Source organism: Nannospalax galili, unplaced genomic scaffold, assembly GCF_000622305.1.
Source record: "Nannospalax galili isolate Female #2095 unplaced genomic scaffold, S.galili_v1.0 scaffold15, whole genome shotgun sequence".
Classification (NCBI taxonomy): domain Eukaryota; kingdom Metazoa; phylum Chordata; class Mammalia; order Rodentia; family Spalacidae; genus Nannospalax; species Nannospalax galili.
Window position 1 is genome coordinate 5659899 of NW_008337322.1, and position 18881 is coordinate 5678779.

Genomic DNA, 18881 nt, shown 5'->3' on the forward strand with positions numbered 1-18881 from the left:
GGCAGATGACAGAAGCTGCCAAAGGTTTAAATTTGTTAGGCAAAACCCACCAAGCTGAGAAAACAATCTATGTGATTTTTTTGCATTTTTACTAATTGAGAAAAGATGGCCATCATTTTGTCTTGGGTGGACAGACTCAAGACAGTGGAAGCCTCAGGCAGGGAGAGGAAGACGGTTGGATACTGGGAACAAAGCCTCAGGTTCATCTCAGTGTCATTCCCTCTCTGCAACAAGCCCTTCATACAGTGAGATCTCCAAGGAAAGATGCTTGGAGCTCATACTCAAAAAGGCCAGAGGAGAACCCCAAAGCCATCAGAAGGCTGCCCCAGTGCCATGGCCCCATGACAAGAGGCCTTGGGCTACCCAAAAGTCAGGAAAGGAGAACAGAGACTGTGACCATTATCCCAAAGTAACCCCAGAGCTAAGAGATGGAACACACATCCTGCAAAGATAAATGACCACTCAACAACTTCTCAAATACCCTACTTTTTGCCTTAAATCTGAAGGCCTGGCTCAAGAAAAGCCAGATATGGTCTCTGAGCCATTGACTGTACTTCTTCAAGACCTTGAGCTGGCCTTCAACCTGCTCTGATCATAAGGTGTTTCATATCTGGCACAGCATGCCAACTTGCTGTGGTCTGGGACCCACCTTCCAGACTCCAGACCCCGACCCTGCACAAAGTCCTGCCACTTTTACATATGCCTATAGTGTGACCTAGAGTTACCTCTGGGCTGGACTGACCGTGTCCAAGGCTGGCATCTGCCTATGTGTTCACACCAAAGATGACAGATCAAGAGTGCTACCTGGACCCCTCATTTCCTCCGGACAGCCACGTCTAGGCTGACTTGTACACACGTATGCATGAGCTGGCTGGGAATATACCACCATGTTAGCATACTCACCTGCTGATATCGAAAGTGATTTTGGTAGTGTTTACACTGAGTTGTTTAGACTGAGTTTTCCAAATTTTCTAAAGGAAGTATCACTTTGATGATTACAAAGAGGAAAAATAAAGCATTATCCAAATTTTTTCTTCCTTATCTCACTGAGTCTGTGTAGTAGTAAAAGTAACTAGGTCTTAGGGGGGGCCGAGATACCAAACAATGCATGCCCAGCATTTTAGGGTCAGGCTTCCACAACTCTATGGGCCACAACATGGTACAATCCATATGTACAACTCACGCTTAATGATTTTTATTTCCTTTTTCTTTTTGAGACAGGGCTTGGCTAGGTAGTGCAGGCTGGCCTTAAACTCACGATCCTCCCGCTTCAATCGCCTCAGTGCTGAGATTGCAGGTATGTGTCATCCCTCTTAGCTCACAGAATTCACCCTTTTCCAAACCTGGGCAGCATGCCTGCCCGCTGAGGGCAGCTGGGTACCGGGACAACAAGCTGGGGGACAGAGCCCCTGCCCTGAGGAGGACACAGTCTAGTGGACAGACAGGCAGTAAGGAAACCGACAGTGATCTGTCATGGCTGAGAGCGCTTTCTTCATTGCGATGTCACGTTTAGCCCTAATCTCTGTGTGCTTACCACCCTGGATGCTTCCTTTGGGGAGCTGTCTGCACACAGAGGACTCCCCAACCTGGAGAACAGGACAGCCCTGCTGTGTGAGACACTGTCACCTTGGTTGTCTTGGGGCAAGGACTGCTCACCTCTTTTGGTGTCAACGGCAGACACGGCCTGAATGAGAAGTGGTGCATTGGACTCCGAGTACTCCACAAAGACGAGCAGCAGCTTGAGGGCCGTCTTCACCACCAGGCGGAACTGGAGAAAAGACAAAGCCATCACCCAGGGGCAGACACAGCCTGTCCACTTGCATGAGTTCTCCCCCAGCACAGCCAATGGCCAGTGCTCAGGGGACCTTGATGCTCCTCCCAGGGCTACCCAGATTCCTTCATTAGATCCTCACCCACCCCTCCCGGGATACCTCAGCAGACAGGTGTTAGTGCCCTCCCAATTGTAAAGATCAGGAAACCGAGGCATAGAGTACCCTGTTCATGGTCACACAGCTAATCATCAAGGGAACCAAAATTAAAAACCGGGGCATTTGGCCCCAGTGTTCACACCTGAGGGCTTCATTTGGTCTCAACAAAGCCACAGTTTCTATTTTCCTGGGGAGGAGGCAGGCACAACAGGTTAAATGACTTGCACCAGGCCACAACAGCTAGCTTGGGTGAACAGGAACCTGAGCCACGTCTCCAGTTCTTAAAATCAAGCATAACAGGATGCCTGCAGCCTTGAACTCATAGTCCCTGGCCCATGTCTCAGCATTTGTGAGGAGCTGCACCCAGCCGAATTTTCCCTTCCCATAGTAGAACTTACCCTCAAGGAGGGCGGTAAGCAAATCACTCAGAGAGAACCTGTATCACTCAACAGAAGCTTCCATACATTCCTGACTCCAGCTCCATCTGTCCTGAGGGCTCTGAGCGTCCTGCTTCCCAGCTGCTGCTGAAAACCCTCAAATCTCCCTTTCCTTCTATCCTACTTCCCTCCAAGTGTCTATTCCTCAAGAAAGGACCATGCACAGCTTGTGGAGATGGGTTCAAACGACACGACTCAGAAACAACAAGCCAACCTTGGGCTGTCCACCTCATCCCAAGTACTGCCAACCCCATGGGAACTCTTTAAAGGGAAAGGGGTTTGTTTTCCCCACGAACTACACCTGGCTTGGAGAGTAGAGAATCAGTCCCTGATTCTTCATTTTTCCTGGATCAAGGAGATAACCCAGGGTCTCTAGAGGCATCTGCTCACATCACCATGGTAACAGGAGCATGGAGAGACTTGAAGGGTAAAGTGAGAGACGCTCGAGCAGGGGCTGCATTACAGTCCAGCAATGTGATGTACTCTTCAGTGTCTACCCCACTGATCAGCTTTAGATCACCTGGAGACTGAGAAATACTTCTGGGTTTGTCTGTGAGGGCGCTTCAGAGAGGTTTAACTGAGGGAGAAAGAGTCACCCTAAATGTGGATGGCACTATCCCACGGGCTAGGAGCATGGGTGGGGAGAAAAGGAAAAAGGAGGAAGCAAGCTGAGAGTTAGCATTCGCCTCTGATTCCTGACCCACAGAGATGCAAAGGAGCGGGGTGGCCAGTTCTTGCCACCTCAGACCAAGCAGGTCCAGCTGCCTCGCTCCCCAGCCATGATGGACGGCATCCTCTTAAACCGAGTCAAAATAAAATCCATCTCCCCCCGAGTTGCATCTGTTCGGTGTTTTGTCACAACAAAGAGAAAAGAAACTAGTGCAACATAGGACAGCTTAAAGCGGCCCAAACTCCCGTCTCCACGGCCATTTCACACCTCCACCCCCTTGGCTCTTTCTCTGCTGCCACACTGGGAAACCACCTGACCTCTCCTTGGTCCCACATCTCTCTCCAGCTGGTGCCTGGTCCTTCCTTCCCCTTTAGAGAAAAACATCTCCCAAGGGTTACTACAGCCTGCGGCTCTACTTCCTAAGTTCTCAGTGACTCCCTGCGATCATCAACCTGATGGGACTTAGAATCACCACAGGAAAAAAAACCTCTGGCCATGTCTGCGAGGAGTTTCTAGATTGGGTTCGCTGAGGTAGAAGAGTCACCCTAAATGTGTGCAACACCATTCCACGGGCTGGAGCCCCAGACTGAATGAAAACGGAAAAGGAGCTGAGTACCAGCATGTACCTCTGCCGTCGGACTGTGACCACAGTGTGACCAGCGGCTTCAAGTTCCCGCCACCTTGACGTCACTGCAGTGTGAGCCAAAGATGAACCTTCCTCAAGTTGCTTTCATCAGGGGATTTGCTGTTAGTCCCACCTGAGTGGCCAATCCCTCACTTGCTCTTTCCAGAGCATCCAACATGGCTATGAGATGACCTCAGAGTTTCCACCTGGATGTCCATTCTTCCTCTTTCCACACATGCTCTAGAGCAAGTCGGTACTGTCCCTGGGTTTTAAAGTATGTCTAAGATTGAATGCTTAATGTTATTTTTCAGACCTTGCCCAACTCCAGAGCGAGGTGGTCTTCTGATGTTAGCACCTCCTCTTAGATGCTAATCAATACGTCAGCTGCATGGTGGCTAAAACATCACTCTCGGTTTTCCTTCCTTCTCACTCCATTCCACCTGCCACTCCCAGCCTGGCCTGTTCCTGCCAGAGCCCCCACCTCACTACCAGGCCCGCCCTGCATGGAGACTTAAGGGAGTCATCTGTACATCTCTCACCCTGTCCCCAGAATCCATCTACCAGTGTGTCAGACCTGTCCATCTCACTCTCCACCCAGGACCACAGTGGTAGCCTTCAAAGTGTCCCGTCTGTGTCCCTGATGTTCATCCTCCAAACTACAGTTCGTTGCTAATTCAGGACCTTCTCACTCGTTCTTTTCTCTTCCTGGAGCCAGCATTCTGGGAATGGCCTTTACACACCTTCAGGTCTGAGAAATCTCCCTTGAGGAAAACACTTCCCTGGGAAGGAGCCCCTAGGTCATGACCTAGTATCATTCTCTGTAAGTTCTGACCATGACCTGAGCTCACTATGGAGGTGTCCCTCATTACCCCCAAGGGACTGGCTCCAGGTCCCCCATGGACACTCAAACCCACCCATGAATCTCTGAGTCACTTTTGAAAACTGGTATAGCATTTACGTACACCCACACCCATCCTCCTCAATATTTGAAGTCACCTCTAAGTTCCTTATAATACCTGATACAAATTCCATGTGAACAGTTGCTTTTCTGTGTTCCTTAGGACTCTGACAGGAAGCATCTATGCGTGTTCAGTACAGACACAATTTAAAACGGACTCTCCGATCCATGACTAGTGGGCTTCTCTCTAAGGATCCTACAGATGTGGGAACTAACTGGACACACCTTTGCTTGTCCATAGCACCTGGTAAGAACACAAGCCACACAGCAGAAAATCTGACATTTCTTCTAGGAGGAGCCACCGAGTTAGAACTATGTGTAAAGGCCAGAGCGGCACATTCTCACTGAGGTGTCTCCTTCCAAACCATCATAGTGATGTGGAGCAGGATGTAGTACCTGGCCAAACTAAGGTCCCCCCACAGTCAAACACAGAGCACACTTCCCTAGGCTTCTACCTCCGTCCACCTTCTCACCACACAAGGAACTGAGTGTTTTGGGGGTCGGGGGGCTGCAAATACTTAAAAGGATTCTTACTCTTCTAACTAGTCCTTCAATCTCTCCCCTCCTTCCTGCCTAGGAAGAGGCCAAATTCCAGAGTATTTTCTCAACAAGTACAAGGTTGAGGGGGCCAGGGGAAGGTCTGGCAGAATGAACTGTGCTTTGTATGTTTAAAGCTGGAGAAATTTCTTCAAGTAAATAAAAACCTAGCAAGTCCAGGCTTGGTGACTTCCTCGGAGGTAGAATATCATTATGTGGTTTAAGCCTTCAAAATGCCTTCCTGGGAAGGAACCTGGCTTCTCCCCAATGCCCCCGCAAGCTGGTCTCAGCAGGCCCCTCTGCCAGTCTCATAAAGGGTCCTGAGCATCTGTGGAGCCATGGGTCTTGACTGCAGGGTCCCGGGCACCCAGAATTCCTGAGCCTCGCTCCCTTCTGATGGAGAAACCTGTCTCCCAGGAAAGTCTTCCTTTTCATCTGTCTCGACCTGCCGAAATATGCCTTCCTTTCTTGTACTGGAAACACTCTGTTTAGAACTCTTTGGGCATTATAATTTTTTTAATTCCTATACTTTCATGATTCCTAATTTTAGGAATTCTGTGAGTTTGGTTTCTGTTGAGTTTGTTTATTTGCTTTCAAAAGTTTTACTATGCCAATGAATAGCAAACACATTAGATAGCTAATGTACTTTAGAGATGAGAGCATCACAACGTTAATTTGAGGCCAAATGCCTGATACTAATTGAAAGCATGTCAGAACTCATCAGCTGTATCCGGCGCTCTTCCTCCAAAATTCCACATTAGCAGTATTGTGTAGCCTTGAAAGGAACAAGGGTATGTTACTTCTAAAGGCTTCTACAGCAAACCTTCATTTATTCAGAAATAATTCAGATTAGATACCATTGTGCATCTGGAATGTAATCATGACCCTCCAAAGCCTGAGCAGCCATCACAGGGGTCACGTATCCAGTCCTCAAAGTCCAATTGCTTTTTCTAAAGCTCATAAAAATCTAACCTTGGTGTCGAGGTGTAGCTCAGTGGTAAAGTGCTTGCCCAGCATGCATGAGGTCCTGGGTTTGATTCCCTAGCAGCACAAAGACAGTCTTTGTTTCCTCCTGCACTTGTCATAGACACATTTGCATGAAGGACATGGGCAAACCACCACTGGGAGAGGTGGGCCTGAGGTGGCAGCAGGAAGGAACATCCCAAAGGAGGGGGTGTGAAGGAGCCACATGGACACCAGAGCACACGTCACTGCATGACTCAGACCCTGGTGGCTTCTTAGACACATGAGCAAAGTGTCACTCCAACCTGAACTGCCCAGCTCTCAGCTCAGCTCAGCCAGAAGCCCCTTCCTGCTCTAATGAAGGCTTCACTACAATGACTCGAACACCTGCCTGCCTGACCAGCACCAAGAAAAAATCAAAAAGAACTGTTCTCCTTCTCATGGAGCCTGTGACTCAGTGGGATGGTATAGTGGTCATGAAGCAGGGGGAATGGGTACAGCATAAGCAGTCAGCGCCATGGCTCAGAGCCAAACCAGCTATGGAGAAGAGCAAGCTCCCACTTCCGCAAGTCCTGCCGGACTGCTGCCAAGGTTATCAGAGAAGGCATGCTAAACCTCGGTGGGGTGGACTGGCGGCCCTGTTTGTGATCCTCTGTCAGCGGTGCCTTCAGATATGTGGCACCCTGTGAGGTCCTGAGGGCATAACACAGCCTTGCCTCTACTCCAAGAGAGGACCACTGGCTGCTGGAGAGGGCCTGGACCACCCCACAGGACAGACAGCATTACCCACATGAGGGACACTGCGTGTCCTCAGTGGGCAGCTCTACTAGTGCGGTTGATCATCTTGGAGGCTCAGAGCTGGATCTAGCCAGCCATTTCTGCCTTCCACAGAGCAGGAGAGTTGTGGAATGGCCTTAGGACCCCAGTAATACCACGAGAAGCAGCATCCCGGGGCTCTAGGTTGTGCCTCTAGGCTTTGTTAACTGTACCTTATTTAGATTCTAAGAAATACTAGTATTCTATTTGAACTCGCCCATTGTAACAAAGATAACTATGGAAATTGGTTTTTGGTTTTTTGTTTTATATAGTTTCATATATCCCAGGCTAGCCTCAAATTCCCTTTATAGGTGAGAATGAACCTAGAACTTCTGATCCTCCTGCCTCCCCCTGCTGGGATTATAGTGTGCAACACCAAACTTAGTTGTTGTTTTTTTTAAATTTATTTTTATTTTATGTGTTATGAGTGTTTTGTCTGCATATATTGACATCCATCCATGCATGCAATGCCTGCAGAGGTCAGAGGAGGGCATAGCATCCCCTGGAACTGGAGTTAACCACCAAGTGGGTGCTGGGAACTGAACTTAGGTCCTCTGCAAGAGCACTCTCTCTACCCCCAAGCTCAGTTTTAAGCAGTACTGGGCCTTGAACTCCAGGCTTCGTGCATGCTAGGCAAGCACTCTACCAACTCAGCTACATTTCCAGACCCAGGAAGTGATGTCTTATGTTATTCTAAAACATACAGCTAAACAGGACTCTGTGATCATCTCTGTATATGAGGAGGTGAAAGACCAGGAACCTGCAGCTGCCATATTTATTTCACAAAGACTTAGTATTTTAAGAGGTGACTGGGTCGAGCTCCAGTGTCTGCTACACCCAACAACTTGTACTGATCATCATAAAACACAGGCTGAGAGGCTTTGGGGGAACATCAGTTCCTGTTAAGTGAGCAGGAAAGAAACCAAAGACAGAGCCTCCATAACCTACACATAGCTCTGGATTCAAGGTCATGTTCACTTCAGAGAAGCTGGGCCAGGAGGGGCAGAGGGTGGTATCAACACAGTGCTTTACTGGGGTTCGGTTTTCCTGAGGTTCTTTCTTCCCACAGGAAGAGTGTGAACTAGAGAGCCTAGATTTTAGATAAAATGTAGCCACTATAAATCTAGGAAAGGAATACAGGACAGTTTCTTAAGACTTTTGAACTGGAACTTCCTGTGCATTTCAGTGGACTTACTGAAGGAAACAGGAGAAGTATACTCAGCAGGTCAAACATGCTGCTCATTAAGTAGAAATGAAAGGATTCCAAAAAAAAAAAAAAAGCCCTGCAAATTGCTAACTCCTTTTTCAGAAGTTCAACAACCATAAAAAGAAAACAAGTTACAAACCTTAGAATATAAATTACAAAAGGGGTTAGAAAAATATGTGATTTTGTTTCATTTTCCACTAAAACAGCATAAATATATGTTATATAGATGGGTGTTGGCCATTTAAGCTCAATTAGAAAGTGTAAGACAGCTTGATCTATAAAGCCTTGCCACCCTGTTTACACGTTTGCCTATACTCTAGAACAGACTAAGTACTGGGGGAAGGTCTAAACCAGGATGCTGGCTCCTGCCTGCAACACCAGCATTAGGGAGACTGAGGCAGGAAGAGCTCTGCTGAGTTTGAGGCCATCCTAAGTTATAACACCAGTTCCAGACTAGAGTGGGTCATAGAGTGAGATCCTTCTCCCATCCACAAACAATTTCTAGTCCCTTAATGTGTGTATCTTTAAGAAGCCTTTATTTAACATTGTATTCCAATACCATATGCTCAAGTTGAGACTTCCTAGGCAAACAGCTCAGGCTGGGTCCCAAGGCCTTTGTAATTATGAAACAGTTCAACAAAAATCTCAAGCTCCAAAACCTTTCCCTTCCCAACCTCTAATAGATTGTCTGTTATTTGGATACCATCAGAAATAAAGTACAGACCCAAACATTTTACCTCAAGTACAGAACCCTGGGTCTTGGTTTGCAGGAGTCCACGGAGAACTAGAGTAATCAGGGTTGGCACATCGGCCAGGGCAGGAGGTCACCTGCAGCAAATGCCGGTGCTCCAGCCTCAGCTCCTGACAGCCACCTGATTCTGACAAGGCACTGTGTGTGTAGAAAGGACACTGACTCTGTGAGCCATAAGGTAGCCCAGAGTGAGACTGGGAAGTCCTTGAGGTTTTACTATGTTTCATACAATGTAAAACAGAGAAAGCTATCCAAAACCATTAAGATAACAAAACAATTGAGGTGCAAATTATTATTGAAGTAAAATTGTGGGGTCTTTATTTAAATAAGAAGTATGCAAACATCAAGGCTAGAGAGATGGTTGTTCTTGCAGAGGACCAGAGTTCTGTTCCCAGCACCTACATGGCAGCTAACTGGACTCTGTATCTCCAGTTCCAGGAGGTCTGATGCCCTCTTCTGGCCTCCAGGAGCATTGCACACATGTGGTGCCCTTACAAACATGCAGGCAAAGCATTCATACACATAAATAAAAATAAAATAAATAAAAATTGAAGTGTGCAAGCATCAGAAAATTGCTAAATTTTCCAGAATGTATCCAAGATCATTGTGAAAAGTCAGTGGAGGACCTGAGAGATGGTTCAGCAGGTAAAGGTCCTTGTCTGATGACTTGAGTTTGATCCCCAGGACCCACATGGTAGAAAGAGAGAGCTGAGACCTCTGAGTTGTCCTCTGACTTCTGCACATATGTCATGTTATGCACACATACATGTACACAAAAGAAACAAATAAAATGTAAAAAAACAATTGACAAGCCAATTGATAAAATAACATCAATTCACTCTTTTACTGTGAGGATAGGAATACCAAAGCCCTGTAAGAACATGCTGGGTTAACCAAATAACTTGCCAGTGTTTGCAGAATGAAGAACTGGTGGGGATAAATCAGAAGGCTTGGGTGCTTTTTCAAGAAGCAGCATGCCCAGTTGGGGATACAAAACCTCACAGTCTGGGAAGCTCTAAAAACCTGTTACACAGCCAATATCTAAAAGAAGTCAAAAGAAAGCACAGACCGTCCTGATTCTTGCCCTTGGCCTATGGAGATTCCCATCTTTCATATCACTTCAAAACATGAGCCTTGGGGAAACATGAAAGCTATTTCCCATGTAATAATCAAGGTCAAAGAACTTTCTTCACTAAACAACCGTGCTGGAAACATGCCAGCATGGTGAGTGTGCTGTCAGGAGGGCATGGCAACCACGACTCTCTGTGAAGTGGGTGCAGAAGGGTGCCAGGCAGAAAGAGACAGAAGCTCAGGAGAAGGGGCTTACCAACACCGGCACAGGACTGGAGGCTGCAGGATACCTCCTGCATAGGCTCTAGCACCTCTGCCTCTGCTAAGCCTCTGTCCTCACCTTTCCAGAAGACGGAAAATGTTTTTATTGGAAAAAGTATACTGGCTACTCTGAGGTTTTGCATTCCTCCAAATATATCTTCCAGCTTAGAATCACCAAATTTGACTCATTCTCTAACTGGTAGAATATAGCTGGGTTTTCCAGCCATGGGGCAGATGCATCAAAGTTCCATCTCTGCCTGTTTCTCACCTTCATAGGGAAAAAACATCTGTAAATAACTAAACTGCAAGGCTTGTTTGCAGAGAGGCCTCTCAGAATGGTGGAAACCTAATTCAACTCCCTCAAGTCACACATCTGAGAACGGGCTGAGGGAGCTGTGCTCCTGGCAGAAAGGCCTCTGCTGGCTGCCCTGCTACAACCTGGCCTGACCCTCTGGTCTCTCACTCTGATGCCTTTCAAAAGCAAGCAAGCTTGCAAAACCTGCTTTAAAACCCTCTCTGTCCCACTGAGATTGGCCTAAGACATCAAGTATGTTGTGGAACTGGGAAGACAGCTCAGTTGATGAAGTACTTGTCATGCAGGTTTTGAAGATCTCAGTTCAATCTCCAGAACCTATGTTTAAAAAAAAACCTGGGTGTCGTGGTATGTGCTTGTAATCCTAGTGTTGGGGAGACAAAGAAAGGAGGGTCCCTGAGGCCCACTGGCCAGCCAGTCTAGCTTATGTGGGTCTGTCCCCCGTCTCAAAAAATACTGTGGGATGACACCCAGGGTTGACCTCTGGTTTCAACACACCCACACATATATGTGCAGCCCTCCACACACAAAACAAATTAAATTTGTTAAAATTAATATTCTGGGCATAGCACCCTGAGAGCAGTGCTCTAGGTACAGTGTTCTGGGTATAGTGCTCTAGGTAGTATTCTGGGTGTAAACAGGCAGGGGAGCCACAGAGCAACAACACCTCTACAGGGGACAGTGGTTCTCATATCCGAAGTGTCATACATATAAGCATGCCATGAAAACCCAATGAAATATAGAAATCTTATTAAATGGAATGTTGATAAAAAGTTCAATGCAACTTCACCTACTAAATAAGGATACTAAAAATGATGCTCCTTATCTGGGCATGGTGGTGCACACCTTTAATCTCAGCACTCCACAGATCTCTGTGAGATTGAGGCCAGCCTGGTCTACACAGGGAATTCTAGGCCAGCTGAGGCTACAGGGAGATCCTGCCTCCAAAACCAAAACAGGATTTGGAACAATGGAGCTCGAACTGACCTGGAAGCCACCTCCCCTCAAAGCTGGCTCTCACAGCTCTGAAGAGCACTACCCAAGCTGGTACATCAATTGATGGTCCAATCCTAGCTTCAAGACCTAAAAACCACATCAAATAACATTGGTGCAGTAATGGTACTTTTATCTTGGGGGTAATCAACAGTTACCTAACTAAATTTAAAGCCCACTCCATGGGAGGGAACTCAAGTCTGGTACTATAAACCTAGCCAAATACACATAGCTGGAGAGGTCATAATCTTAGAGAAAACCCAAGACACAGCCCTAGACAAATGTAAGTTCTTACTATGTGCAAAATATGGATCCTTAAATTTACAGACAAGTATCCCAATCACCACCCATCAAAGTAGCTTCTTTTTCAACAGACAGAGATTATTACAGAGTTACACCACTGGTCACACACAGAGATTCTCTGTGAATTGCCCAAGCCTAAGTGACACATTTAGGATGCAACCTCTACATCTAAGACTCATGGAACATAGAACAAGGGATGAAGAGAACACTAATGCCTTTCTCAGTTCTCATCAATGACGCTCCCTCATGCAACAGAGGGCCAGGAGCACAAAAGGCCACAAATGGCCAAAATGCAGAGAATAAGAGTCAGCAGAGTGTGGGTCCTTGGACAGGACTCCTATATCAAATTCCACCCACCCAGGCCTCAGGGACCATTATGGAAGAGGGGGCAGAAAGACTGTGTAAGAGCCAGGGTGGAGGTGTACGACCATATGGAAATAATCCTACAGGCACCTGGGACCCTCCTAATACAAACCTATAGCAATGGTGTCAGCATGCACAAGACCCATGCAAACTTAGACAAAAACCCAGCACAGAACTGTGGAAATAAACAGCAAGCCCCAATCTTAGTCAAAGAATTATCGGCAGCTGATTACTCCTGAGTGAGGAAGAGCTGATATTCTTGAAGAGAGAGACTCTAGATAGGCTGACTAAACCCCAGTGGATCAACTTGTACTGAGGGACAGCTTGGAACACTAATTTTACATAATAGGCCTTAATACAAATGACCAAATGTATGAACTCCAGTGGGGTAGGGGCTATGGGAGGGTACCAAACGGGAAGGGGGAAGGCGATATAAAGATGGTTTATGTATGAAATACACAATTCAATAAAAAAATTTAAAAACCTCAAATGTTTGACAGGATAAGACTTCCAAACGGGAAGGGGGAAGGCGATATAAAGATGGTTTATGTATGAAATACACAACAATTCAATAAAAAAATTTAAAAACCTCAAATGTTTGACAGGATAAGACTTAACATGTATGCATCCATGAGGAATACATGAGGTCCAGTGGGGGGTTGGGGGGATATGGATTGGGAAGGGGGTCTAAATCTAAATTTGATTAAGAACTGTTGTACAAATGTACAAAAGCTCCATAAAAGATTTTAAAAACCAGAAAACAAAAAGAATTAATGCTTTTTAAATATGACTCCGAATCAGAGGCTATTTGATCAGCAACATGAGAAAAACGAGTTCCAATGAGTCATGGCGCAGTCACAGGTCAGAATCGTTGGCAGGCACTGAATCATATTTTAAATATTACCGCAATACAGGAAATGCTTATAATGCGTCTAGAGACTACTGTAAAAGAAAAATTCAAGGAAAACTCAAAATAAAGTTTTCCAAATTAATAATCTTTATGTAGTAGGATCTCCAGGTAGTATTTTTTTGTTTTTACTTTTCTTTTTGGTTGTGAGCCTGAGCGTTTAACAGCTGCACCAGCTCTCCAGTTCTGTATTTTACTTAAAGTTTCATACAAACTTATAATCATGAAAATTTTGAAATGCTATTTTTATTTTTAATAATATTGAGGTATGAGAACCACTAAACTTCATGATTTTTTCTTCAATCCATTATCATTAACCTCATTATGAAAACTGATATTAACCCAATTTCTCTTAATGAAAATGTCTATTAGGGGCTGGAGAGATGGCTCAGCAGTTAAGAACACTTGCTGTTCTTCCATTGAACCTGGGTTCAATTCCATGAACCCACATGGTGGCTAACAACCACCAGCCATATCTCTAGTTCCAGGGGATCCAACACCCTCTTCTGGACTCCGGGGGCAATGCATGCATGTGGTACACTTACATACATGCAGGCAATATGTTCATATGCATAAAATAAAAATAATTTTAAAATGTTTTATTTATTTATTTTTATTACGTGTATGGATGTTTTGCCTGCATGTATGTAAGAGCATCCATGTCATGCACTGACCAGGGAGATCAGCAGAGGGCATCAGATCCCCTGGAAATGGAGTTACAGATGGTTGTTAGCTGCCATGTGGGTGCCAGGATTTGAACCAGGGTCTTTTGCAAGAGCAGCAAGTGTTCTTAACTGCTGAGCCATCTCTCCAGCCCCAAATAAAATATTTTTCAAAGAAAACATATTAATTCAAATCATTTGGAGTAACAGACACAAGATTTAAATCCAGGATTAAGTTAAGACAATAGCATAATTCAAGAAACTAATGTTCTGATAACTCCTTTTGGCCAAGCTGCCCGCAATCCAATGACTGGGCAGATCTATTGTTAAATATATTTACAGTGGTTTTTAAAAAAGCAATATCCATAAATAGATATTTTCTTACATAGAATGCTACAGAGAATGTTGCTCTCAAACTGGTGATAAGAAAAAATCCAAACAGAGGACTGGGGAGATGACTCAGCAGTAAAGCATTTCCTGCATAAGCAGGGAGACCAGAGTCTGGATCCTCAGAAACCATGTAAATACAGGTACGGTGGCCTGTCTGTAATCCCAGACTAGGGAGGCAGAGACGGAATTTCTGGAACAAGCTTGTTAGCTAAGACTAGTCAAATTGGTGAGCTCCAGGTTCAAGTAAGAGACTCACCTCAATATGTAAGGTGGACAGAAACCTAAGAAAACACTCAAGGCCAACCTCTGGCTTCCACATTTGGGAGCACACCCATGTTAATGTGACTATACATACACACAATCACACACACACACACACACACACACACACACACACACACACATTGGTGAGCTCCAGGTTCAAGTAAGAGACTCACCTCAATATGTAAGGTGGACAGAAACCTAAGAAAACACTCAAGGCCAACCTCTGGCTTCCACATTTGGGAGCACACCCATGTTAATGTGACTATACATACACACAATCACACACACACACACACACACACACACACACACACACACACACACCATACACACATATATACAAAAAAGAAAGGAAAATCCAAAGAATCATTAACCTTGTAACTGGTGTTGAGCCTACAGTGGAACTGGGCTTGCCAGGGGAAGCACGTGGCTTGAAATACAGGGGTGGGGAGTTTTTCTTTGTAGCAAGGAGAAGTAGGATGCCAGCAACAGCCCATCCAAGACGCAGAAGGGGAGGCGGATGGAGCCACCACACCAAGCAGCAAGCAAAGCTCATGTGAGATAGTTTTAGCAGTCTGTTGAAGGCCTATCGTGGACCGGATAACCACTGCAGCATGAAAGGCTCTTGGAACTGCAGGTACAAAGATCAGTTCCAGTAACATCTTGAAATTAACTTATATTTTTTAAAATACCCAGATCTTGAATGCCTGTCTTGACTGACACAGGGACTAACTTGGGGAGTATCCCAGGAACCTCCTTCCATGAGAAAAGGCTGTGCCTCCTCTCTGTCCCAGGACCTTTGCACAGGTTGCCCACAGTATCCTATAGAACCATTTTTCCCCTGCCCCCTCTGCTCTGCTTCACTAATTTATTCATAGGGTTCATGTTGAAGATCAATTAGAAAGCACAGCTGACCCATTTCCATGCCAGTCTAGTAATGGCTTAGCCACACTTCCTTAGGACACATGTTATTTCTAATTTGTTAACACTAGACTGTAAGCTCCACGAAGGCAGGGAACAGAGTGGTCTTGTGACTTCTGTATACCTAGTCCCTGAAATTTGTTACTGTGGATCGGAAACTATTCAACTTTGGATAGATGATGGCTGGAGGGATGGATTGAGCTAGGTGATTTCCTTTTCCTTAATTCTAGCCGGGAATTGCTTCACAGTAAGAAAGGGAAAATAGGGGCTGGAGAGATGGCTCAGCCATTAAGAGCACTGGCTGCTCTTGCAGAAGACCCGGGTTCAAATCCCAGCACACATGGCATCTGTAACTCCAGTTCCAGGGGATCTGACGCCCTCTTCTGATCTCCTTGGGCATTACAATGGGTGCACTCACATACATGCAGGCAAGACGCTCATACACATAAAATAAAAATAATAAAATATTTAAAACAATTTATTATTTTTATTTTATGTGTGTGTGAATGTTTGTACACACAAGTATAGTGTCCATGGGGGCCAGAAGGAGGCATCAGGTCCCCTGGAGTTTGAATCACAGGCTGTTATAAGCCACCTGGTGCTGGGAACCGAACTCAGGGTCTCTGAAAGAGCATCACCTGCTCTTTACCACTGAGCCAGTTTCCCCCTCCTCCCTCTACGTTTTGACAGAGGGTCTCTCATTGGCCTGGAACTTTCTAATTCACCTGGATTTATTCCCAGCAAGCCCCAGGGATCTGCCTGTCTTCATCTCCGAAGTGCTGGGATTACAAGTGCACTAATATACTCAATTTAAAAAGTGTTCTGGAAGATGAACTCAGATTCCTGTGCTTGTACAGCTCTTTAGTGACTGGGCTATCTCTCCAGTCTCTGACAGCATCATTTAAATGCTCTGTGCAGCTGCCTCAGGAATCTTGAGTGTCTGGCAAGCAGGGCTCACACAGTGTTTGGTAAAGATCAAGATGAAGATGGCTTCCCAGTAAGAAAGACTTCCCAGCAACTCTGGCGCCCATGATGGCTGAACCACATGGCAAAATGACACTCCGTTTCTACATGTATCGGGAACGTGACACGTGATGTCAGGACCATCTTTAACTTGACATACCATTCTCCACAGCTAGGATTCTATAACTTTATGAAACAAGAAAGCACTTCAGACCCCAGCCTACATATGGGCCACCAGAGTGATCACACATCAGTGACACTATACTGTGACTTCAAGACCAAAAGCTCCCCAGTCTCCTCTCCCCCTCAACCAGCCTCATTTCTTGGACACAGGGGGCCCTGCGCACATTGGAGGCCCTGCTCAGCTTCCCTTGGGGATGTTTTCTTCAAAATATATCTCGAAAATACCCCAATCCCCTGCTCCTGCCTGAGGCACCACCAGCTCCCAGCTGTGACCCTCCTTTAATTCATGCTTCAAGTTTTCTACATCTAGAAAAGCAGACCTCAGAAGATGCTTCTAAAGATGTCTCTACATTAATTTCCTCTGGGCTGCCACACTTCACCAGGCCCCATAACTTCATATCAACTGCCCTGATCTGCCCCCCGACCCTGCCACTTTCTCCCCGCTCTGTCCCTACATTCCATATACCATATGGCTTGAATTCTGTTTATTTCATCATTCTAATAAGAAATGTTCAGGGAGAGAGAGAGAGAGAGAGAGAGAGAGAGAGAGAGAATGAATGAATGAATATGAAATGAATGTGAGAGAGAAGGGGATATGACCAGGGCTCCCCTTATTCTGCTCTATATTAGCTGGGTTATATGAGGTAGGACAGCATGCCCTATCTTCACACAAGTGCAAAGGAAACCCATTCATCTCTGGTCAGCAGCCCAGTGCACAGCTGGAAGAAAGAGATTCAGTGGGGTTGGCAGAAAGAGAGAGCAGGGCGAGCAAAGGTAGACAGAAATACAGAGGGTGATTTCCATGTTAACATCAAGAGCATCCCTGGAGCACTGGTAAGGAGGTCTCCCCCAGCATGAAAGACAGAGAGGCAGGCTTTCTATGTGAAGGTGATGGAAGACCAAGCTGTACAAACATAATCTTCTTACCTCAATTAATTAGAATTTTAGACACAATGAGAGAAAAGGGCCACACCCGGCAATATGTCACTGCATGGGCATCTGCCTCTACCTCTGACTGACGAGTTTAGAGATGTACTCTTGTAAATAGAGAAGCTTTGTTAAAAACATTTTGAGCTTTCTCTTAAAAGTCATTATTTGGCTGCAAGTTCATCATTTTCTCCTCTGGCTAGAAGTTCCAGTGACTGAACTTGTGCATGGCAAAGTGACTCTCTGGCAGACAGCAAGAGCACATCTTGTTGCCTTTCATGGGAGAAAAATGAGGAATTATGAAAACAGAGCAACAAGATTTTCCTAAGCAGTCTTTCTTTATCAACGCTGTGCCTGCATAAGGCAAAGCCAGAAGGATGTCAAGACAAACCCTTGAGTTCAGAGAACAAGATTCTGTCAACTGTAAAGGTTAGGACCCAGGTTCCCTGCCTTCCTGACTCAGAGCTGGGAACACTTACAGTGGCTGAACTGCCCAATCTGTGTGTATTAGGAAGGAACTGAGGCTTCATTCTCCAAACCTAAGGGCCCTGGGTAGGTTGGGGCACCAGATCCTTTACTACCCAGGTGAGAGAGAGGAAGGGGACACCAGTAGGTTGTGTTAGGAAGAGGGCATCTTGGGAGAACTGCACTGAAACGACACTTCCCAGTGGCCACCGCTGTTCACATTTGGCTGCTGGCCTAGAACTGAGCACACCCAGTAGGATGGTGTGAGGTCTTGTCTGAAATCACGGTGAATGGGCCACTCATCACAGGTATCACCAGGGGGGTTACCTTTCCAGCAGCACCATGAGCGTCAAGTCACAAGCTGACTGGCCTGGATTTGTTGGGAGTCTGTAAGCATCGCAGGCCTGCTCTTGGGACAAACGAAAGATGGCAATGAAATCCACCTGTCAGGATGGCTGAGTACTGATCAAGCCAGTGGCTGGGGAGAAGGCAAATGGGGAACTAGACAGAGACTGAGGAGAGGCCCAGGGGCCAAAGGACCACAGATCAAGCCAGTGTTCCAAGACACTCCAGGGAAGCAAGCCTCCTCTGCTGAGTTTCCCCAAGCTTTTGCTCGTATGTTTTCTCATGTTATTTTGAAATGTAATATGGATGTTCCCATGTTCTCCTGCTTTTCTTTCCTTGCAGAATGATTCCAAAGAAAAATGAACAGACTGGTGGTGCCATGGGCTAGTGGCTGAGCAATGGGCTTGTTGCCCCATTTTTTTCTCAATTCTTTTTCTATTCTTCTTTTTCCTTTTGGTTTTCTGGGACAGGGTCTCACACTATAGCCCAGGCTGGCCGTGAACTTTGAGCAGTCCTCCTGTCTCACCCTCTGAGCATTGGGGTTATAGGTGTAAGCCACCACCGTGGTCTGTTTTCCTCCCCTGTGGTCTCCAGACTTGTCCGACGCTCCCTCTTCCCTTCTCCTCCTGTCTCTTGCCCCTTGTTCTTCTGAAACAAA

At 45.9% G+C, this 18881-nt stretch overlaps 1 protein-coding gene across 1 annotated transcript in view; it reads right to left on the reverse strand.

Annotated features, from left to right (window-relative positions):
• Fhod3 (formin homology 2 domain containing 3) overlaps positions 1-18881 on the reverse strand; it is a 224969-nt gene that overhangs the window by 165136 nt on the left and 40952 nt on the right. The window contains exon 3 of the mRNA XM_029563291.1: positions 1657-1768. Coding sequence (XP_029419151.1) covers positions 1657-1768 — 112 coding nt within the window. The remainder of the gene's footprint in view (positions 1-1656; positions 1769-18881) is intronic.